The sequence below is a fragment of the Necator americanus genome, chromosome X, assembly GCF_031761385.1.
Source record: "Necator americanus strain Aroian chromosome X, whole genome shotgun sequence".
In the NCBI taxonomy this organism is placed as follows: domain Eukaryota; kingdom Metazoa; phylum Nematoda; class Chromadorea; order Rhabditida; family Ancylostomatidae; genus Necator; species Necator americanus.
The window spans coordinates 35,289,078-35,312,645 of NC_087376.1; the positions used below are offsets into that span (position 1 = coordinate 35,289,078).

Here is a 23,568-nt window from a genome sequence, read left to right on the forward strand (position 1 = left end):
TAATACTGTTGTGTTACAAGTGATAAGCCAGCTATCAGTGTTACCAGTGCAAAGACTATTAACGTTTCATTACCTTTACCAGCAGTTTTACACGCAATTAAAGTAGAGCCGTTTCCCCAAACCTCTAAAAACAATGAAGAGGAGCAAGATATCAAAGATGAGTGCGCTACTCTAATGTCACTTGCGTAGCTAAAAGCATCATAGTTAAGGTCAATTCATACTTGTCACGTGTGGTATGCGACGTCAAGCACCTGGACAACCGACGAAATAACGACTTAAAAATGTTGGCCGAAAAACATTCAACAGCAAGTCGCTACTAGTCCACATATACTAACAAAATAGTTTTATTGGGAATAGAATTTATAAGACGTGATCAAAATATGAAATCTAAGTTGCAGAAAGTTCGCAAGTACTGAAGGTTAGCATAACGCGGCCAAAGAAATTACAGAAGTGCGTTTAGATCCAAGTTTACATTTGCTGGATACCAGGTATAGATTGGTTTTCGGGATGCAATGCCTATTGCAATGCGCAACTTAAAGGCAGCATACCACGAATCTGAGGTGGTGCGGATTTCAGGTGGAGTATCCGTAGACGGGGTCCTGTATTATGGAGACAGAGGCAGTTCCGCTCATCTCTCCCTGCATCACTGCAAACAGCCGCCTCAGAATGCTATTTTGTATGACGCCATCTATTGCACCCCTTGCGCCGCCTCCGCCCTGCGATTCGTCGAAAATCAACTCGGACTGTAGTAAGGGACGCGTGCAAAGGTGGCGCGCTGCAACAGAAGGCATCTTACAAAGCAGCATTCAGGGGTCGGCTGCTTGCAGTGATTCAGGGAGCAATGAGCGAAACCACTCCGGTCTCCATAATCTACAACCCCGTATACGAGTACTCCACCTGAAATCCGTACCACACCAGATTCTTGGTATGCTGCCTTTAAATAAATGTACGTACAAACAACAACAAAAAACAAAGATTGAGCTGAAACTTCCAAAATAACAATGAATCAGCGATGGCTTAAATACAACAAGAAGAAAAACAGAAAACAAAGTCCTAAAAAGAGACCAAAGAGGATTTCGTGTTTCGCAGCTTACTCTTCCTCCATGTCTTCAACCTCTTCACCGGCATCTTCAGCTGCATCCTGCGACCACCAAGCAACACATCCTAGCCCCGTCTCAGCCATTGTTCCAATAATTTCATATGATTTTTCCTTTTGTGCCTCTTCTGGGGTAAGATTCGGTTTAACATCTCTTGAAATACGAAGTTACACGAGTGCAAATTGTCGTGGATTAACATAGAAGAGTTACCTGAATATGTTCTCCACTACTCGAAATCGTACTGTTTTTCCGGGATCCATGTAAAGTCTTGCAGGCGGTTGTCCGTCTTCAGATGGATACTCCCAATACCAAACCTAAATGAGGCAGATTAGCCTAGAAAGTTACTACAGTAGAAAAAATGGAAACATTTATGCGTTTTCGAGCGAAATTTTGTTAACTCCACATCAAAGAAATAATTGCAACACTACCTATTTAAAACAAAATCACTTCATGTAACTTCATGCCAAATTTTTATTGACGTGAGCAAGAACTAATAAAAGTAAACAACCCTGCAGAAAGAAGCTAATTAGTTTCGAAGATAGGAACCCTTCTTTGATTAGACGGCTCCCGCAAACGACCCATTGGCTCAGGGGCAGAGCGTCTGTCTAGTAAACAGAAGGTCGCTGGTTCGATTCCAGCATGAGGCATCCGTTTTGCAACCACGCGGAAATGCTCGGGAAACTGTATTTCCTTGTCTGTTTTAGCGAAACCTAATTCAGTAGATCGTGATTACTTTACAGGAGGACTTCTGTGAGGTAATCATGATTATGATTACTCTGTTTGTGAAATAAAACTACCATTACATGACTCAACCCAAATTTTCTTGATTACATACGCTTAAAGAATCAACATGCATAACTTAAAGGTTTTTATGTAGTATACTTAACTCTGAATGTTACTGTCGGTTTTAGAAATCCTAGATGAAAGCGAACATGTCAAGCACGTGCATTTCTATCGTCACGTGTAGAGTGCAGCTCGGTGTGCTGCGCCGCTTACCCATAGACCTGGACGAATTATTTTGACACTCGACAAGTCGAACTCTAGCAACATGCTACCCTTGCGAGAAGTATTCAGTCTAACTTTAACAGATTAATCAGATGGAACGGGACATGTGATAATGCATGAAAGTAGATCGCACATGTGAAGGAAACATGATATTTTTTTTCCTCTTAAATCATGACTATTTATAGATTTTTGACTGTAGCCGACAACTACGTAGTTTAGTACAATATCTCGATAACTCTCTGATGGTGTGTAGAAACTCAAGAAAAAGTCTAAATCTTGGTTCTCTCTAGTTTTCATAAAACAGAATCCGGATTTGTAACGGTTATCAAGAATAGCTCTGGCTACATTCAATCTGAAATAGACAAACCTACAGAAATAACAGTTTAGAGGTCAGAAGTTGTCGGACCACAGAGCGTTTATGCCGCACGTATCAGTGAGTTATCACGAGTTAATCCATCCATGAATAACAGAAATGAGTGCTTATCAATTACTCATGACTTTACGCCGTTCGCAACACTCTGTGAACTATAAGAATGTCCCACATGCAGTTTCTTAACACCATTCAGACACCAGTATTTAAGGATACTGCACAGTGTGTGGATCTCATTCGTCTTGGGTGACAATCTATAAGAACGCGGTGGTTTACCAGCACCGCTTGTCGGTGAGGCTGGTCAGTTTATTTTTCTTTTTGCAGTCCTTGCGTAGTGCACTTGGGACGACAACGAGGTTTGACAAGGAGAAAGGAAGAGTTTGATGGGATATACATAGCATCAAAGATCTCAAACCCTTTTCAGGTCTCTAATAAAGACGAAGTTGTAGAAACGCCAGGGCAATTATAAAGTTTCACCAAACCTCGTTGCCATAACAAGAAAACATAGATACAGTTTCCAATGCCGAGTTTTCAAGAAAAGAGGACTTGAAGACTGTTGACCAATACTTTTAACCTATTCTTTTTAATGATAACGAATGTACCTGTTCGCTTTGTTCAAAAACATGTGGTTCAGGGAGTCGCTCAGCAGGAATTGTGATATCTTCGAAAAACTCTACTGATAAAGTCAGTCCACGACTATTAGAAGAAACAACCCGTGCTTGGATAACCTCGTCAACGTGAGGGCGAAAAACTACCAGCCGAAACTAAAACAATCAGCAATCGAAAAAAAAGAAATACTAAATAACAAGCGAAACCAATAGGAATCATTTATCGTTAAGGAAAATATGCAGCCAACCTTCACTCTTGTATGTCCACTGCCTTCGCCGGGCAGAATATATGTGACGCCGACTTCGAGAAGATCGTAAACACATATACAGAGACCTAACTCAGGCACTACCTTGTTGGAAAGCCGCTGGTTGATACGACGTCTCAGAACCTGAACGGAAAATATGAGGGAAGGTACGGAAAACAACAGGAGGAATCACAAACACGCACTGCACCGAGCTCTTTCCCGAGTTCGTGAGGTTTTACAGCTACAGTATCCGCGAGTAGCGCTAGCACGAACATGCCAATCTGTCCACAACTAACAATAGAAGACGAAGCTTTTCACATCTCTTTTTTTATGGAATGGTATTTCAGGACATTACTAATTTCAAAGACAATGCGACAAATAGATCTATAGTTTTATTCCAATCATATTGTATCGATAAAGAAAGATAATAGCAATAAGGAAAGTGAATAAACAACCCACTCTTGATGAAGCATAGAAAAATGAACTTATTTGCACATGACACGGAACTCAAAATTGTTTCAGAACAACAACAACAAGGAACCGAAAGCATTGAATGGAAATGAGATCAACCTAGATCATGTTGCAATGGAAATAATTGAGTTATATTTGTTTAAAGAAAGCTACATTACCGATCTTATACCACTAAGTACTTTGCATACATCTTTCGAGCAAGATAGTCGTTCCCACTAGCACGGTACATCAATGCGAGGTTGTGTGCAGCAAAGCGCCGCATGTCGTACCTGAAACAAAACAAAAAAGTGCCCAAAACATCTATACATTGAAAACATCTATATTTATATATTCCTTAGAAGCAACAAAACCACGACTTTTACATGTACTCACATGCTGTCCGGACGTAAAACCTCATTTCCTTCATCGTCAGTGTAATAAACAAGAGGAGGTGGTTCGGCGAGTACCTGAAACAAGAAAATAATAATAACTAATTCAAAATGCTACTAATCTCCCCGATCAGACGATCTTAGAAGAAAAGTGGAATACCTTAAAGGAGTGTCACTTCTTTTTGTCGAAATCATAAAAAATACTAACAGACAAATGATTCATGGGCTCACTGCACTCACCTTCTCATAGAAGTAGATCGCTAGAGGAGTTATAGACATCTGATGAAACATACGACCAATATTATAATAACTCTCCTGACGACATGGTCGATTCTTTTCGTACAATTTCATAAACGCAACTCCCTAGAATGCAAAGCGACACAGTAGGAGGAGACGGAAGGTCTACAGATAAAAAAGTCGACAATAGATAACTGCTTTTCAGACAATACAATTGAAGCCTCACCCGAACAGCAATCATATGTCTACTGCTAAGGTCCTTTTTACATGACATATGAGTAAAAGTCAATGCTAGTAGTAAGCAAATCAGTGGATTTTTCTTATTTTGGTTCCATACTCGCAGATACTCTCCTGAAATGTAAGATTTCCATGTAAGTTCCGGTGGTCGATGTGAGGTAATCACCAAGAGCGTGTCGATAAGTCCCAGTAATAAGCGAGTTGTTCCCTGATATAGCTTGAAGGGCATGGTTTCCTGGACACTGAAAAAGAAATATGTAGGTAGATAACTCAAACAAGAACCCCACAGAAAAGAGAATCGGCGAAAATATTTTCGACACCTTAGCGAGCGATCTCATTACATAACGATGATACGATACATTCTGAGAATGCACAAAGACGTAGTTCATAGCATTGAATAGTCGTTTGTAGAGCACTTCGCGATTGTTCGGTAGAGCCAGTTGATGGGCTGTCTGCAACGAATTATATGAAAAAAAAACATTGCACAAACTACTGGGAGGACTCACATTAGTCAGCATGTGATACCATCGCACATATTCGAAGGCAACGGACCAACACTGAGCTTTGATCGCACAGAAATACAACAGATTTTGGAATGTAGTGGCCCTACAAGTGACCTTTACCATTCTAAACAGAGAAATCTCGACTAGAATCAAGGAAGAACACCAACTTTTCCGACTTATTGATGCGAGGCTGTAGAAAAGCGTAGCAGCAAACTACGAGCATATCCTAAATATACACATTACTGGCCATCGGAACTAGGTAATGACACCTGAGGTAATATGACCTCACGTACCTGATAACGCTTAGCTGCAAGCAGACATTCGATAAGTTTCAGGCAGTAATCATGGATCTGAAACAATAATGGAGAACATTTTGAGACATTAACTTCACAATCTTTCACTGAATACTTACTAAAGCTGGATCTATATCGTCAACACTACGACGTTCATTAAAAGCGGCTGTTCCTAGACGGCGTACAAACTTCTCCCAGTTCGTATTAGTGATGGCGTTCATCGCAGCAACGCGTAGAGTATTGCTTAGGAAAATTCCTAAGTGTACAACCGATCATCAGCAACAAATGGAATTCTTCGAAACAATTTTTCCACAGCTCATAGGTTTTATAGCACTGAATATGGCGTTTGTTAGTGTTTCGAAGAATTCAGGGAGACTGACTTCGAAAAAGACAGACCACTCAATTAAAGTGACGAAGATGATTTAAGTCATCAAATGTGTAACTACTATGAAGCCATGGTGACTTGGGTACTACTGCAAAGGTTCATAGAAGAAGCAAGTATTTTGATGCACTCAGTACTCGCTTCCAAGATTTACTTTTCCTGTATCAAAAATTTGAACAGAAGATCTGAACGTCTACATTTTAAAGGTATACAAACAAAATAACATACCATTTTTAGAGCTGCGGCGTCTACTAGCAGTTTCTTGATTGCGATGGACTTCATAAAAGTGAGGAGTGAGAAGCATTCGACAACAACGAACAAACTGCTCTGTTTTCTGCGATTCGAAAAGGACGTCTGCTTGTCGAATAAGCAGCCTTTCATCCTGAAATCCTACGCAACAGTTTAGTTCGCAAGAGTAAAAATCAAACATCATAGAAGGGAATAAAATTTCTGCAAAAATCATTAATGTTTGTTCATAGTTGGGTAAGTATGATCTGAAGCCTGGTACAGTCATTAAGCGATTGCGCTTGAAGAGGAGCGGTGGATGTAGCAGCTGCGTTCGGTAGCATCCACATCTGTTGCAGTCAGCACTGCAGAGATGATTAAGAGAAAAAATACACAGTTCGATCGTATCAAGCGACGATCACACATCAATCGCAGCTTTACCGCGTCATTTCGAGGACGTTTACGCATTCGCGCCGGCCTTCAGGACGTTTTTACCTGACTATCGCTACTGTACAACAACCTACCAAATATAACGAAACATTAGACAATAATAGCAAAGATCCAGCTCATTTCACCAGCTCAAAATCAGAGACCTTAAATTAGTTGTTTGGCTGAGGAAGTCGCTGTCAAATTTTTTAATAATTAATATTTAAAAATAATAATAATTTAATTTACAAATTCGACAATGGCTGGATCATTCTTGCTCGCCATGAAGTTAACAATTGCGGGGTTTTTGATATCTTACTTTAATACCCGAATAACTCAGTCAACTCAGAGTGGTCCCTGCAAAGAAGAATATGAACAGTTAATCTCTAGAAGTACGGAGATAAGTCTTAAATTTTCTCTTTTAAAAAAGAGTTAAAAATCATTTTGTTCAAGACAGTTATATTCCCTCTTACTGGATTTAGTATTCTATAGAACGCAAATCCACAAGCTTCATACTTTTAAAAGAACTACTTCGAAAATTTTCAAGCTACATAGAAGCCAGCCACTCAAGAAGTACAGTTATGCATTCGCAGTAACCAGCTGATTTCTGAAAACAGCGGCGCTGTCCACGTGACCGCTCACGCTAGAATGCGCAACAAATCAGAATTTTCACCGAACTGTATGAAAATTGCATGAATACATTAGAATATGATGACCACAGTGAAATTTACCACTATTTTGCATTGAAAAGAAAAATAGAATAACCAACCGGAAGATGGGTGCATGTATCCAAGTCGTAATCTTGTAGAGTTTCTAACGCACGATCCGACTGACCAATCTTCTGCTGCAGACCAGATAAGTTGATTCGAGCGTCGACGTGGCCGGGATTTACTTGTAGCACCTTTTCGAACGATTCCATCGCAGTTGGAATATCTTTCAAAGCCTGTAGCAAATTCCGATATGAGATATGCAAAGCAAAATGATATCATATCTAACCTTTGTTAGAACATAAGTCGATTTTTGTAAACTTGGAAACGGAAACAACTGAACTGTTTGAAAGCAGCATGTTTAAATACTATCTAGTTTGGATGTTTTGTCAAGATAAAAAAATCTTCGCTTATCTATGAGCATATATGAGCCGTAATCACCATCTTATGAAACATTTGCATATGCTCATACGCTCATATGCATGTTTTTAGCATACGCAAAATGACTAGTGTAATAATATGAGCAGATGTTTGTGACTGGTATCGACAATACAGTTGAAACATTCTGTCAACTTCTGCGAAAATCTAAGAAAGCACTAGTGAAGTAGATGCTGATTTAGCAGTAATAAAATACAAAAAATAATAGGTGACTGACTATTTAGAATTCAAATATCATATGTATATTCACGCCACATATGTTTTCGATGAAATAAAAAAAATGAGGTAGGTAAATCTCCAACAAGTTCCTATAGAAAAACATTTGACTCACGGCAGCTGTATTTCCATAAATGAACCACATTTCCGCATTATCACAGTAGTTGTTCCATTCTTGCAAACTTTCCAGAAACAACTGTAATGCTCGCAACCATTAATAGTTTAAAACGAAGACTGTCTACCCACAATAACAGCCTTCGTACCAGCCGTATGCAACGTCGAAGAGAAAATGAATTCATTATACAGTAATAAAAAGCGGAGGAGGCAGACGCGTCGAAACCAACCTTTGTGGTTTTAAACGCATCACAGTTGTAGAACGCCCTGGCGATTTCGAGCACATATGGCTCCTCATTGTGATTAGTCAAATTTCTCTTGAGAAGAATTTCTTTCAGTGGCTAAAAATAGGACCAAATCAGGACATACAACATCTTAATCAAAAAATAATGCAGTCATAAACATTTTACTGGTTTTGAGGTAAGAATACTACATATAGTTTTAGTGTAGAAAATAACGACTCACTGTAGCCAAGTCTCTCCTTCCCAAACCAATGAAACAAACTATCAGTCGACTGAGAGTTATAGTACTGAATGACTCGTCCACATGAAACTCAACGTCGCTTTTTGGTGGAAACGGCTCGACCGAATAAGTGCCGTGTGAAAGGGAAATCTGAAACACTTCTAGCGAATAAAGGATATTTACTAGTGAACGTCGAAGCCGTCATTGGTGTGAAATGTGCTGTGTATAACCTATTTTCACTAATTATCAGACTTTTCGAAAGGATTGCAGTGATCTCAAACATTAACCGAGCTCGTACCGACATAGCTGGTGTTCCATCCGATATGTTCGATACCGAAATGCCGTCGCACAAAGCGAATATCGACTTTGCAGCTTCAGTGAATTTGCTCTTTGCCATCCACATACCTGAAGCAATCTGTTTACCATTGTAACTATAGATTCACTTCAAAAGGAGTAAATCAAATCAGAACGAGGTTTCTTCGCAACTAAGCGAAGATCTGCAGTTGTAAAATCTTCAGGATGTGCAATCATCCCGAAATGAACCTCTATAGTTTATTCCGATCTATTCGAATCAAGCCAGAGATTGCATTCTCTAATCAACTTCTCAACTAAGGAGGACGCATCATGAACACATACTATCGCACCTGTTGTTCTTCTCAACAAAACCTTATCCTCTCGATTACTTCTTATATTCTAAGGGTTTACAGAAGTCGGGGGGGGGGGGGGGGGGGGGTTATTTTCTCACTTTCTATTTCCAGCTCAAATCACAGGAAAAAAAAGAGTAGATACTAGCGGCCAGGAAACGGATATCGAATAGGAAAAAGTAGACGGAAAACTTCGCAAACCATTAAAACACAACTCTTTTCCCAGAAAAAACATTAGAACAATTTTACACATTCTTTTCTCGACACTCCATGAGTTGAATGATCGCCCATTGCTTTTGTTACCGTAACAGCCATTAAAGGCAAGATTTTTCAAGTGCAACGAGAAAGTTGGGGAATAAAAAAGTACCTTTTCAAGCAGAAAATTTCGAACTGAAGTACGGTAAATTTTTGGAAATTCGTTCCCAATAAGACAGAAAACTAAAGGTTGTTGAAATGGAAGGATTTTTATATCGAATCGTAACAATTTCATTTTTCTGCCTAGGGAAGTTGAAAATTGTAACAACCAACATTACTAGGTACTTAAAAATCCCTGCATACGTAATCATCTGATATTAGCTATTTCGTCATACTTTTCCCATTCTTTGACACCTGATCATCCTTTCGAAGTCATGATCTACTGTGTCACCTTTGTTATCTAAAAAGCGTTAGCATTTTTCCTCGAGAAAGCGTACATCACTGCGCTCCGGAAAGAGATCATAGTAAGATTAATAGCGATCACGATTCCTTCCCAATGGTGGAGTGCATCATGTCGGGAGAAAAATCGAAGAGAAGTTTTTAGTAGAAGAAAAACGGGAACTTCAAACACAGTATATTGTAACCACAAATATTTGAGCTCGAGCCGAGACAATAGGTTCCAACCAATCAAGCGAAGGGTTCCCATAACCTATCTCCCTTTCTTGTTGTTAACATCAACACAGTAAAAATTTAATGAAAATCCAGTGCAACCTATCAACGTTTCATGTTGATTGTCTGCAGATCTTCCAAATTCTTTGCTACGTAACACGAAAGCTTCCAGTGCAAGGATGGCGCGATCTTCATCGTTTATAGTAATGTAGTATTGTGCCACCTAAATAACATTTCTATGGAGATTTTCAGCATTCGATGTGAACGTAAAAACGTCAAGAACCTAAACCACCCGCGATCTCATGTCGAAAAGAGCTGGAAGCGAGCAAATAGTTCCATGCGTCAGCAACATAATTCATGCCGAATGGTAAGCAATAGAAAAATCTCACCGTTTTGATTAATTCATGAAACCATTCGAAATCTACTCCGGCTTGAGATGGGTTAATCATTTGTGCAGCTTGCAGGCGTGTGCGCATGGCCAATGGTCGAAGACCTCAAAGAAATATCAGAACTACAAAGAGGGTCCATCAATATGGCCTAGCAAATGCGAGGTAGAAGTAAACGGGATGACGGATAATATAGAACTTATTTAATATTCTATTCAATAAACAGAACATACCAAGAATATCTAACATTTCTATACGACTCTCGTAATATTTCCAATTCTTTACGTCTAAGCGCACAGCTGAAAACATTCACTGCCATTCAGAAACTTGAAGACTGACAAATTCTCTGCAGTACTGTATTAATTCGATATTTCACAAGATAGACATACCTCGCCCATAACAAGCAGCAGCCTCTTCGATAAGATCGAGCTTTTTCGACTCGTCTCCCCAATGAGCCCAATCTTCAGCAGGAGTTCTTGGATCCAAATGTGCAGCGAGTAGACCATATCTATAGCAATCAAAAGAAATAAGACGAGGAAAAATCACCACTGTAAACAATAGGACAGAAGCGAAAAGAGTAAGACCGTTGATGCTACTGTATCTAATTCCAATATAACAATTATTTGAAAATTCAAAACAACGAAGAAATGAGACTTTAGAAGAAGCTCACTGTAAACTCTTCTGACAATCCCCCAGTTCTTCGTAGATATCAGAAACTTGACGGTACGAGGCAGCATTTCGAGGTTCTTGACGGATGACCTTTAAAAAAAGATTAATTCTTACTAACATATAAAACACCGCTTTCGGGACAAATGCTAATGTTGTCTGTAAAGTATGGGAAGACATACTTCAAGCAACACGGTCAACGCTTCTTGAGTGTTTCCCCTAGCGTATATAACGTTAGCATGGCCCAACAGGGCATCCATGGTCTTGCTCAACTTCCTTGGGATTCTTTCCCGTTCCGTGCTCGAATCCACTGCACCGGACTGAGAAGTCGATGGTTGACTTTCATCCGTTTCCATTGGAGCAGGAATTAAAAGAGCATCGGCTCGACAAGCGCCGAGTTCATCGTTAACTATCTAAAATTGTACGTTATGATTAATATGTTTTAAGCACCACAAAAGAATTGAAACAAGTTTTGATTCACCATGGAATTCTGAATAGTTTAAACCCAACGATTCAAATCACTATTATTGAGTGAGTAGAATGCAAGCCCTCCAACCTTGTATATCACTTTGTCACACTTTAACGTATCCAGTGATTGGCTGTCACAGATTTAAATAATTAAATCACCTCTTGCATCAGATTCCTTACGTGAACGGGAAGATCTTTGCCAGCCCGGGAAGAAAACTCGCTCTTGACCGGATGAGTCTGGAACTTTCCAAATAGAAAAATACTTATATTTTACATTTAGAAGTCACTTAGGCATTCCGTAACGAACCTGCATTTCATCCGTTGTGGCGTATTCAAGCTCTTCTTCTATATCGTCTTCTATTGAATCTCCTAAAAAAAGAGTTTGAACGATAATTTAGCAAAATATTTTAGGTTGTTACAAGAGTTCATCCCAGAATTATGGATTAAACGGTTCTCCTAGGAAACTATGACAGTAAACGTCCATGAGCCGGCTCATTAATATAATTGCTAGCCAAAATGGTTCACTTAGATGAGAAGAGGACAACAGAAGAAGATAAGTATGACACTTTCGAGGTAACTTGTGTTAGTAGAATAAGAGATAGAGGATAATGTGGGTCGGCGTTGCTCCATTTCTTCAGGACGCATCAAAAACCTTTGATTTCAAATCAGAAACGTATAAGTTAACTACCAATCCAGTGCTTCGTCTTCCAAAACAAGTCTAGTACCGATTCTATAGAATCCGGAAAGATGAATTGTTAGTTGGGCCAGGGCGGAGGCGAACCACCGACCATAATAACGCTGCGGAATCTCTTAACACTGCGCTTCACTCCTCTCCCAAATAGAGAATACATATTTGTGACACTACTGGTAGACGTGAATAGTACCTGCGCCGTCAGCGGCCATCTCCTCCTCGATGGTTTGTCCACCTGTAAGTCGCATGAACTCGTCATAGTCGATCTCGTTGCGCATAAAACGCCCAAGAGCTCGATCGTATTCACCATTTTCGTCGTTAGATGCTGTTGAAAAGATAAGAGCTTCAATAAAATGAACCGCAGGTTCAAAATAATAGACACAAAATTTCGAGAAAAAAAGTGTTACCTGGAATCACTCCTGATACATCCATCCCTCCTATTGTGCCATCAAATGAAGATGTGTACTCGACCCCACTTTCTTAACACACGAACATTTTACGCAGTAAAATGAATATCAATGAAATAATTCTGGTCACAAAGTCTTTTCGAAGATGAGCACTTCACGAAGGAAACTAAGGATATCATTCTGTGTTCAAGAAGAGATACTAAAACCAACCATCCATCCGACATTCCACCGCATCCGAGATTTTGACAGGCTTCATGGATGTCAGCTGCACATCTGAAGAACTCTCTGACACGCTACCACTCATTCGTGCTGAAAAACTAATTTACTACGAGATTTTGCGTCAGCGACAATCATCCAGGCAGGAAGGAATTTCGCAGTCAGACTGAATGAAGTGAAGTAAAAATGTCTCACAAACAACTGAAATACATTAAAACCAAATTCTCAACACTTTATTTGGCAGAGAAGATCGGGTAACAACATAAAAAATTTAACAACAACAACAACAGCAATAACACAAACTTTATACCAGTGAAACATCTTAGCATCTGAGGTAGTCACAGAGATTTCTGTCGGAGAGTAGCACACTAAATCGTGAAAAGATGTAAACGACAAATAAGTCTTGTGCAGACTTTGACTTCCTTGCAGAAGTTTTGTGGGCATCATTCCCTAGTCAAAAATCCCTTCAGATGGCCACTGCTAGGTATTATTCAACAAATCAGACTAATTCTGTGGAATATAGTTCATTCCACAGAGAATCAGATGCAACGGAAAGAGAACGAACGAAAAGTAACGAAAGGAGCGGACAACAATTGTGCAATCACTTGAAAGTCGAATACTAACAATCTTTCTGAATGCAAACTTTGAAGGAAACGTAATTACGCAAATGACACAAGTTAAAAAAGCAAAAACCTGAAGAGGTATGAAATCGTTAAGGAAACGGTAACCAGTGGTGACTAACAAAGCCCAGAGGGTTTGATTGATATATGCAAAAATTGCAAAAATCCAAACATACGCAAAAATTAAAGAATAATGCAGTAACAAAGTCATACTTAGAAATAACAATAAGATAAAAAAGAAACGATTTTATAAAAAAAAATTTTACTCCTCTACCGCTTATTCATTTCCATTCGACATCGCATTATTTTGTTCGCTACGCTGACTGTTAGCCGCCTGCGAATCAGCACTGGCGCTCCCGTCGCCATCATTTTTACTTCCAAGATATGAACGAGGCAGGCGAATTGGTCCCTCGAAAGGTTCAAATGGATCAAATTCCTCGTCGAGACTCCTGCGCAAAAAAAAAAAAAAATTAAAAAAGGAACTTAACCAACCGGACAGGTAACAACTTCACCGAGAAGTGGTATACTCCACAGTGAGAAAAAGAAAACTCACCTGTAGTTACGGCGAAGTCCTCGTTCCCCTCCACCTCGTCCCCCTCTTACTTTCTTGTGCTGATAGCCGAAATCGTCATGGTCCGAAAATCTTTTGCCACTACCTCCTCTTCCCTACAAACACAGAGTCAAATAACAGGAAAGCTTTCCAAATCCAAAATCAAATTGCACAATGAAATTACCCAAAACCCTCCTCGTTGGCCGCGACTTATTCTGTAGTCATTTTGACCACGAAACCCTCCACGAAATCCGCCTCGTTGTGTACCTCTACCGCCTCTGAAACTTCGGCGACCTCGAAATTCATCGCCATGAGAAAAGTCATGACTACTCCCCTAAAACGAAAAAAAGTTGAAAAAGGTGCTAAGATACTACAATGTGCGAACTGACACAATCGTTATGACTAAAAAGAGGAATATTCCGATAAAAGTGAATTTTGTCTCAACATCGTAAAAAGATTGTGATAGGATTCGAATCACCTCTCAACGATAACAATTTGCTCACAGGGGAAGTGTCAGGAATGGCTTCATAAGAGTAAAATAAGAGCTCGCTAGGAAAGTTGGAGAGTACTCCTTGGATTTGTTTCTCTTGTTCATTCAGAACATGTCTCGGAACACATTAGAAATTCTCGCGGAAATAGTACAACCATGCCCAGCACACCAAAATATATTGACGGCAAATGACACTTCACAATTTGGTTTCGCGGTTACATTGCAACATCTACCCTTCAAAAACATGCACAGAGGTTTGAACTGGGTCGCCTCTCCACAAAAATAAAGTCTTTTTTGTTTTGATAAGAAATTGATCTTTTTTATGCTTTGGTGGAGTACAATAACTTTCCTCGATCTTGATACTTCGATTTCTTTTTCAAGTATTAAGATTTATGCGAATCGGTGTTATTCCTTCGCTTATAACGGGTGCCGCAACACTCGTAGAACTAGTGGAACATGTAATCTTCAAAAAAATATTCGAAATGGAGATACATTCCCTCTCAAATATTTATTTCAAAAGGCAAAACTGCAGACCTTGAGGATTTCAAGTCCTAAGGAATATATGAAGATATCCACCTGTTGAATATTTTTGCAAGGTTATATGTTTCACTACAGTTGTATTTCTGCGAATGTAGTAGAATCTATCAAAAGCAAAAGAAATAACACTGATTGGCAAGAATCCCAAAGCTTGAAACATAAATTCGACAATCGGGAGCGGTGCTCCGACCTCTTTCACTTTTGGACGGTCGGCGAAGGGATACTCATCACTGGCGCTGCACCTCATGAACTAGAGGGTCCGGCTGCTCTCTATCGCATCTATGCCTTGAAGTAGAACTCATGGTGTCAAAATAAAAGAAACTCACTGTACCCAGAACGAATAAGAACTAAAAAATACAACTGTCTATCCGGACACCAAAAACGAATGCTTAAAATTTGAGAAAACGCATTCCAGTTAGAAGGCACTAGCAGATCTTACTCAGTACCTCTCTCTCTCTCTGCAAACTGCAATTTCGCTCATCTTTCCAATTTTTTTTTTTTGAAAAGAACTAGAAATTATTTAGTTTGCCACTCTATATAGTAGTAAGTACCAGTAAATCTTAGCTCTCCCGCTGTCAGTGGAGTTATCGGATCTCCAGGCACACAACCTACAGAGTCATGCTCGCAATTTCAGATCAAAAACAAACAATACAGTTCTCAAAAGAACGATGCATTATCTTGCTCCCTTTTCAATGAAATGTCAGAATGCGAGAGAGAGAGAGAGGGAGAAAGAGTCCGAAGATTCCGAAAAGAAAACCACACCTCCTGAGCCGATCGAGCCATAGCCCTCGATTGACGCTGCTTCTGTCTAATTTCCTCTGCTTCAGCTTCCGATATAAGCTGTAATAAAAAAGAACTTGAATATCGAAAAAGGAAATGAAAAATAAAGGGAAAATGATGCTGTTAAGTAAATTTCCGGACCCACACAGTAAGATGTGATAAATTCTGTGTCCAAGGTTATAATTATCTTTGGATGGTCAATAATCACACGATTCCTTGTGTTATGAAGTACATCCTTCTGGAGGTCCACCAGGTAGAACCTAAATTCCCAAAAAAAAGTAGCAGTAGGTGCGACTCTGACAATAAACCAACCTTTCAGGTTCATAACCTGGCACCCGCATAAATCCATTCACTCCCTCAATTCCAGCTTCTATAAACGGCGACAATTTCTCCAAGTCAAGGTCCGATCTTGAAACGATGCATCCATGTTGTCGGGGTTTAAGAAACTGCCGTAGTATCTTCATAGAAAAAAAAAAACGATATTGGAGGAACGATAAATGAAGCAGATTACAAACCGTTACGAGTCTGATAGTCTCGGGGATATTCTGAACACGATACGTGTAAGTGGAGATCGAATCGCCTTCGAGTTGCTTGTTGAAAATGAGATCAACACACCAAAATATTGTATCCGAAAACTGCTCATGTCGTGAACTGTCTTCACCGCCTGTAAAACTCAGAGAAGCAGAGAATGAGAGGAAATAGGTTAAAAACTCTGGAAGCCAAACCTTTATCATCACTGAAGGAAAGCCAAATGCGACGACGCAGGGCATTCTGCATAAGGTAACGCTCTTTCACCGAATTGACCTTAAGAGATAATACACTGAAAGTAAATCAATGAGACCAAACTGCAAACTACCTTGTGTCGAAATCCTTCCAAATTTTCCTCGCTCTCGTCTTTCGCACTAAATTGACCTCCATGCTCCATAGCCTTTGACAATCTCCTTTCTTCAGACATCTTAATATATAATGTTGACCGAGCATACTAAGATAGCTTGTGGTATTGTCAAGCAAAAGTTCTTCGCAGCAGCAGCATGACCCGCTGGGCTACACGCTGCGCCAGCTGCACTACTTCAAAGTGAAAGCTATGGCGCACTGAATTTTTCCGCCACACCAAAAACGTTTCTCATGCTATGAACTTCCAAATTTTTAAAGATGACGCCCTGTTCAACGATCCTTCTGATCTCTAACATTTTTTTGAGTACGTGCGCAAAACAGAAACGAATTCCTCCATCAAAACAATAACAAATGATAGGTTCAGAGGCGATGAGTCGTACCAATCCATGACGTTGTTCCTTGGAAGTAGATGGTAAAGGGGAGCTCAACAGTGATGGGTTTTTCACGCTGCTTTGCACTGCATGAAGAAATCGTTGGTCTTGAACAGACTTGTTAGCGTCAAATTGGGAGAGCTTCGAAACAGGTTGAAAAGGTGGACGAACACCATCACACTGAAAAATGTTACCTCCTTAAGCATCTGAGGCAGATAGAGGAGGTCAAAGAGAAGAAGAAGAGATAAAACTCATCTCTATCCGAATACAGGGACGCTAACGGAATCGAATGCAAAACAGAGATAGGAAAGATGAAGCAAGTACTGGGTAGGTCAAAAATATGTGAGAAGAGTTGTGGAGAAAAGTACAAAATCTATATGCACAAGATCATGCAAAATAGGTATACGCTCTTTTCAGCAGAAAACCCGCTTTCAAAAAAGTGTACATCTGCAAGTAAAATGAATAAACAGAATAACTAAAACATCGAATGTAGTACAGCAACCTTTCATTTCTCCGATGTATAACAGGTTATAAGATGCGTATGAAGTCCTCTTATTTTAGTCTATTAGATGACTGGAAAGGGTCAAAAAATGCAATGCATGGTGCATGGTAATAATAGAATGGTAAATGGTAAGGAAAGTGTAGTGAGGAGCGGCACTCAGTGGCACCCTTATTTCCTGACGCTCTTTTTTCTCCCAGTAACTTTAGCCTTCATGTCATAGATCTTCTAAGACTAATGCTTAACTAAAGCTTAGGCCCTACGGCCCCCATTGATTTGATTATCCACTTCGATGAATAAGGGTGCCACTGTGGCCCCTCCAACTACATTTTACTCCATGTCTTCATCGAGGATCTAACGCATAGGAAGACATAAGCTCTGGACGACGACTATATATAATGATTCTCTTAGCCAAACACATTAACTTCGTTCTACAAATCGAATCGAGATGAGCAAGTACTCACATTTTTGACTTCTTTGTGTTGTTTTGAGCATACTACGGAGCAAGTTCTGAGATCACATTTTGGACATCTGAAATACTCAAAGTCAAGAGGAAGATACCGAAATATATTCACAAAAATGACATTTACCTATACTTGTGTGGTGTTTTTTGGCACATAAAACAAAGCTTAGGATCAATTTCCTGCGTGAGCAAACCGCTCTCTTCAACTTTCTAAAGGAAACGAGATGAATCTAGATCTAGCGAGAATGACATGAATTTCGGTGCAGATGTCCAAGCGACTTCGCCATAGCGTAGCGCTTGGGAAAGACGTGAGACCCTTGCTAGCACTGCTCATCGCTGCTGTTCGGGATGGTCCCACCTCGACCCCAATCGCTACGCTATGGCGAAGTCGCTTAGGCACCTGCACCGAGCTTAGTGACATTTTGACTATACATCCAGAATGCTGCAGATTTCACTAAAACGTTGTCCTGTAATTTAGTGGAAGTCAGAAAAAGTTACATACCTTTCTAGCAACTTTGTTAAGAATTTCCTCTGGAGGTTCATCATCTTCGCTCCCAAGAGGATCGCTTGAGTCACTTATATCATTGGAATCAGCAGCTGCACTTAATACCTTACCTAAAATGAAAATCCCTAAAGGCAAAAAGATCAAGAGAAACTGCAAATGTCAAGTATGACAATTTAAGTCTCGAATCTACGAGGAAAAGATAGAATGTTACGGAAAGTTCGAACACGACATCGCAAATTATAACTAAAGCAAATATATCAACGGAAAAAACCTTCAATAACGGGTATGAAGCCCGAGTCCTCAGTATCGGTAATTTCGCCTTCTTCCATACCTTCCTCTAGAAAATGGAGCTTGAAAAATAGTCCATGGGAAATTACTCACACTGTTAGCATCGATGAGATAGACGTGAGGACTCACCATTTTCTTCTGTTGGATTACTCTCCCTATTACCATTAACACAATCATTAGAAGTCATGCTGAGTTGTTACCTAAAGGACTAGAAGAAATTCACTGCAAAAACAATAACACATTGAAGTTCTTCAAATTAGCAAGTAAGTAAGTAAAAAGAACAAGTTTTCTTCTGGTTAGTAAATTTTAAGTAGACTCGATGTGGCAGAACTGAGTTCGTTGCCACAGAAGAACCAAAACACGAGGTAAAATTTACAGGAGAAATGAAGGCGCCCACAACCCTCCAGCAATTATTGGTATAGATATATTTTTCTGAGCAGCGATCGATAGTTACCAAATCGTAGAACTGCAACTGCAAGCATCCGAATAGAATAATTTTCTGGTAAAAGAAATCACTAGAACAGGGAAAACACGGAGAATGATAGAATTCGCAAAAACACTGAACAGAGGGTGTCAACGACGGGAATTGGCTTGTTCTGCAATTGCACCGGTTCGGGCAAAAAACGAATTTCGATATTCATTTTGTTTTTCTACTTGTGCATTTAGTTCCTAGTCCTTTTTTGATCCATGTGATGTTTCTATTTTTTTAACACCAACTCTTTTTCCTTAAAATCCACTTCTATGCCGAAATCGTCTGTATTTCGAGTTATCCGTAGAGTTTCCCACTGTCCGCACCGTCTATTCGTTCTAATTATCCACAATATGTGAACAAATACATGTGTCACGGTATTTGAATCTACAGTGCCTGCGTTTTTTTCTGGAAGAAGTTTTCCACCTTCAACTACTAAACTCAACGTCAACTACTAGTGACATCATTTGGTGATCATGGTAATATCCTTGTTTCTCGCTCACCATCATTCTTCTGAGAAGTTAGCAAGTGATTTAGGCACGAAATGCGGAGAAGGCAATGACTGCATTGGCGCGGTGGCGCCGTTTGAAAGAGGAAGAAGAAAAGGTTTGGTTTGATACATTCATGCATTCGTTCTTTGATAATGTACTTCCTGACTCTCGGTGTATTTCAATTTCAAGAGCTCTAAATCAACTAATTTGTTGCTTGATTGTTTGTGTACTCAAGAAGTAATGCGTTTGGCACAGGCATTTGCTGATATTCTATTTTCACCTTTATCTTTAATCTTCACCTTAAAGGCATCACCCCACGAATCTGAGGTTGTGCAGATTTCAGGTGGAGTATTCGTATACAGGATGGGAGACTATGGAGAGGCGTTCATTCGTTTTGGCGCACCATTTTGTACAAGAGGTTCGATGGGAGCGCGCCAGTCTTGTGCGGCGCCGCATCTTCCGGGCCGTTTTTTTACGGCAATTAGCAAGAAATGGACGGTATCACCTCCCTCTCCGTAGTCTCCCATCCCGTATACGAATACTCCACTTGAAATCTGCACCACCTCAGATTCATGGGGTGGTGCCTTTAAGTGTTGGATGTTTCTTTGTAGGGACCGATAGCTAAGAGACCTCACGATACAAACCTCTGTCACAACCTTGGAGATGCTGAGCGGTTTCGTCGGGAGGTATGCTTCTTTCTTTCTTACAACTTCTATTTTAGTTTTGGCTTTGGATGTGGTCCGCATAGTTCTGTTGTAGATCGCTAAAGAGATCGCAAAGAAGATTGCTCTCATCCAAAATCCTGGTCTTGGCGAGTTCAAGATTCGGGACCTCAACGATGAAATTAATAAGATGATCCGTATTAAATATGCTTGGGAAATGAGGATCAGAGAACTAGGAGGCATGGACTACAGGTTTGTGACGCAATTAATGTTTCTCCCTTCTCAGTTTCGTCGACAGGATCAAGGATTTTTTTTAGATTATAAGAACACCCAACGCTTCAAACATCAATCAGCTTTTTGTGCTACGCTGGCTAAATTCTGTTTTTCTTCTCATTTGCTCGTCACGAATCTGACTCTGTTCGTAATCGTAACCATTATTCTTAATAACTCAGGTGTTTTATAGGAAAATTTCATCTCGAGAGCTTGATAAAGAAGGAAGAGAGGTAGCGTCCAACAAAGGTTATAAATATTTCGGTGCCGCTAAAGATCTACCTGGTGTTCGGGAACTGTTCGAGGAATCAAAGGAGTTAGAGGTCAGTTATTGTTATTGAGTTAGTTGATCAAAAATAGTTTTGTTTTTTTTTTCTTACTTTCTAATTCCAAGCTGATTTCCTTGCTGCCTCCCTGGTCAGGTTTGATGCTATTTTTTGGTAGCTTGATCTTGTATTTGACTTTTCAAGTTTTAAATCATTTGAGTTTCTTTGGTTTTCTCTTAAAAAAAAGAAATTTGTCTCTTATGTTGCATGTATTGCTTCTTGGACTTCACATGTATATCTGATTAGCGTTTTCAAATGTTTAGAGTTCTCTCCCGTTTTGATTCTTTGTCCAACTTTTCATTTTTCAATCCATTTTTTTTTCCATTTCACACACTTGCGAAGCCGCATTACAGTCTGTATGAACACAATAATTCCTTCAAACCGCGTTCTTCGCGAAATGCTACAAGGTTTTTGTAAAAACTTCGTTCTGCACTAAGTGCCTCTTCTAAAAAAACTACCTCAATATCAATAAGTCGACGAAGCACTTGGTGATACTCTCGTTACGAATCCCTCAACGGTTCTATTGTGCACGCATTAACATATTTTTCCGAATAACCTTTCCTACTGTTCGAGCTTTTATACATTAACGACGTTTCAGCAAATGCGGAAGACACGAGCAGAACTTATGAAAAACGTTGATGCAGACTACTATGGTTATTTGGATGATGATGACGGATTGTTAATACCGTTGGAAAAGGAAGAAGAGAAAAGAGCTATTGAACAAGCTGAGCAGGTTTGCGATCACTTCTCTATACATAATCCATCTTTATTTTTTTCCATCCATCTTTATATTGAACATCTCGTGGAATCTGTAGTACACTGCACTTTTGCAAAGCCTTATGACGGTTCGTCTTGCATTTAATATTCACAGTGATGGTTTTCAGTACTTTGCTGAACATGGTGCTGAAAGATTCCAAAAAGAATATGGAGACGATTTAGAAGAAGATATATACAAAATTCGCGATGTAAGCCCTTGACTTTTTCCATCACGTAGTTTCACCTTGTTATTCACTTATGCGTTACTGAAATCTCGCTTTTTTCTATGCTATGACTATGTGAAATTCCGCAACTTATTCCGGTATTAATTTGAATATATCTGAGCAACTTGCAGTTGTTTCACAAATTATAAAAGACCTATACTACCAGCGCGTAAAATATTATTAATAATGCACTCGCAACTGAAACGACTGTAATGTTCTCACATTTGTAAAAGTTTGGAATTTTATTACGCCAACTTATTTCTAATTCGACTGACGCTGACGTAACTGCAGGATTCGGATGGTGAAGATATCGACACAAAAGAATCGATCGTTGTTGGAGAAGATGGGAAACAGATGACGATTAAACACGTACTGGTGAGTATTTTACCATGTCTTCTGCGTCAGCATTTCCAGGAACAGCATGTATATCATGTGAACTGTGTTTTAAAATAGTATACGTTATCGCACGAGAATGAAACGGACAATCCTGCTGTAGCCCTGTACAAATATACAGTTGTGATGCACTGTATATGTCGTATTTGTGACTACTACTGAGAAAGGTCCTTAAGCGAAGCTTTATGAGATTCTGAAATTACGAGTTCATACGCAGCTGATACTGAAAACACACTAAGGTGGCATCATTGTCAAACGGCCACGTTGACCATCACCGTTGAGGCGTGTTGTATCGCAACAGCTTCTGGAAAGGAAGATTTAACTTCTGAACGTAGACATGAATATTTCCTTTCCTGCACCTTCTTCTGGGAGCAAAGCGGTCTTTGATTACTTTCTTAGTTAGGCTATTGTTCAGGAGCCGCTAATAATATCAGTTATAAAGATTCTCCTTGAAATACTTCTAATCTTCCAGTTCAGTGTTATTTATTTGAAAAGTTTAATGTTTGTATTCGTGAGCAATTAGTTTCATTCGCACTTATTATCCTGTTACTCACAATGTCATCTTGATGTATTGTATTCCACCTCCATTCAGGTACCAACTCAAAAAGATATTGAGGAAATGATTATCGAAAGGAAGAAACAGGAACTCATGGAGAAGTACCTATCTTCCAACTGAAACTCTTGTTATGTCAATTTTATTGGGTATTTTTACTACTTCACTGCAGTGTTTTGAATCCCGTCCTTTCATTGGCGATGATTCCTACTTTCATTAGTCTAATATTTGGTTTCGTGTAGGCTTTTTTTTAAACAATATGATCACGCTGTTTTTGTATCGCATTAGAATGTATCTCCTGTGACCTGGTATTAAATTACATGTCTTACATATCGATCTTATTTTAAATACAAAAAAATAATAGGACGAGTGGTAAATGTACAGGACAGTATATTTCTTGATCAAGAGTGTCGATTTTTTCTGTTCTGTTGATTTTCTCTCATTTTTGTTATACGAAAATTTAAATAAAATTTCTTACTCAGATACTCAGATGGCTTCATCTTCACTGAGTGTGTGGATCCTACATAGTTTCCAGTTGTTTCTTTTTCTAGCAATACTTATCCAAGATGTACGAGTTTCCTGAGTGGCATTGACGACGGCCTTGAGCTGTATCCACCTAAACTTTCAGCTGGTCCATCTATGCAGCGAACGTATTGACCTAAATCGTTGGTGGTATATATT

General features: G+C 39.5%; 2 protein-coding genes across 5 annotated transcripts; one reads left to right on the forward strand and one right to left on the reverse strand.

Moving 5' to 3' along the window:
* Nucleotides 1-1,090: 1,090 nt before the first annotated feature.
* RB195_026421 (uncharacterized protein) lies at nucleotides 1,091-18,930 on the reverse strand (the record flags this gene model as incomplete). 4 transcript variants are annotated; one of them, XM_064214971.1, is made up of 47 exons in its annotated part: nucleotides 1,091-1,250; nucleotides 1,308-1,411; nucleotides 3,075-3,236; nucleotides 3,329-3,469; nucleotides 3,529-3,616; nucleotides 3,985-4,065; nucleotides 4,169-4,242; nucleotides 4,405-4,527; nucleotides 4,628-4,752; nucleotides 4,805-4,880; nucleotides 4,959-5,090; nucleotides 5,145-5,244; nucleotides 5,309-5,367; nucleotides 5,435-5,491; nucleotides 5,554-5,690; nucleotides 6,045-6,198; nucleotides 7,237-7,410; nucleotides 7,944-8,024; nucleotides 8,173-8,283; nucleotides 8,408-8,554; nucleotides 8,703-8,809; nucleotides 10,015-10,135; nucleotides 10,302-10,405; nucleotides 10,532-10,597; nucleotides 10,688-10,806; nucleotides 10,969-11,057; nucleotides 11,147-11,377; nucleotides 11,592-11,669; nucleotides 11,740-11,801; nucleotides 12,317-12,448; nucleotides 12,531-12,602; nucleotides 12,741-12,839; nucleotides 13,691-13,815; nucleotides 13,920-14,032; nucleotides 14,101-14,250; nucleotides 15,706-15,783; nucleotides 15,869-15,983; nucleotides 16,036-16,181; nucleotides 16,239-16,387; nucleotides 16,449-16,527; nucleotides 16,580-16,678; nucleotides 16,998-17,168; nucleotides 17,952-18,018; nucleotides 18,078-18,160; nucleotides 18,453-18,565; nucleotides 18,727-18,792; nucleotides 18,873-18,930. In XM_064214971.1, the coding sequence occupies 47 exons, from the start codon at nucleotides 18,928-18,930 to the stop codon at nucleotides 1,091-1,093; spliced, it is 5,178 nt and encodes a 1,725-aa protein (XP_064070851.1). The 4 variants fall into 4 exon arrangements, with proteins under 4 accessions (XP_064070851.1, XP_064070852.1, XP_013290978.2 ...); XM_013435524.2 differs by lacking the exons at nucleotides 1,091-1,250; nucleotides 1,308-1,411; nucleotides 3,075-3,236; ... (15 more) ...; nucleotides 18,727-18,792; nucleotides 18,873-18,930 and having other exon boundaries at nucleotides 3,960-4,065; nucleotides 12,741-12,834; XM_013435528.2 differs by lacking the exons at nucleotides 1,091-1,250; nucleotides 1,308-1,411; nucleotides 3,075-3,236; ... (27 more) ...; nucleotides 12,531-12,602; nucleotides 12,741-12,839 and having other exon boundaries at nucleotides 13,644-13,815.
* A 758-nt stretch (nucleotides 18,931-19,688) lies between these two features.
* Nucleotides 19,689-23,010, forward strand: RB195_026422 (uncharacterized protein; the record flags this gene model as incomplete). Its single annotated transcript, XM_013435529.2, has 9 exons — nucleotides 19,689-19,691; nucleotides 19,750-19,818; nucleotides 20,315-20,389; nucleotides 20,463-20,617; nucleotides 20,829-20,958; nucleotides 21,560-21,694; nucleotides 21,846-21,926; nucleotides 22,233-22,316; nucleotides 22,927-23,010. The coding sequence occupies 9 exons, from the start codon at nucleotides 19,689-19,691 to the stop codon at nucleotides 23,008-23,010; spliced, it is 816 nt and encodes a 271-aa protein (XP_013290983.2).
* Between the last annotated feature and the right edge of the window lie 558 nt (nucleotides 23,011-23,568).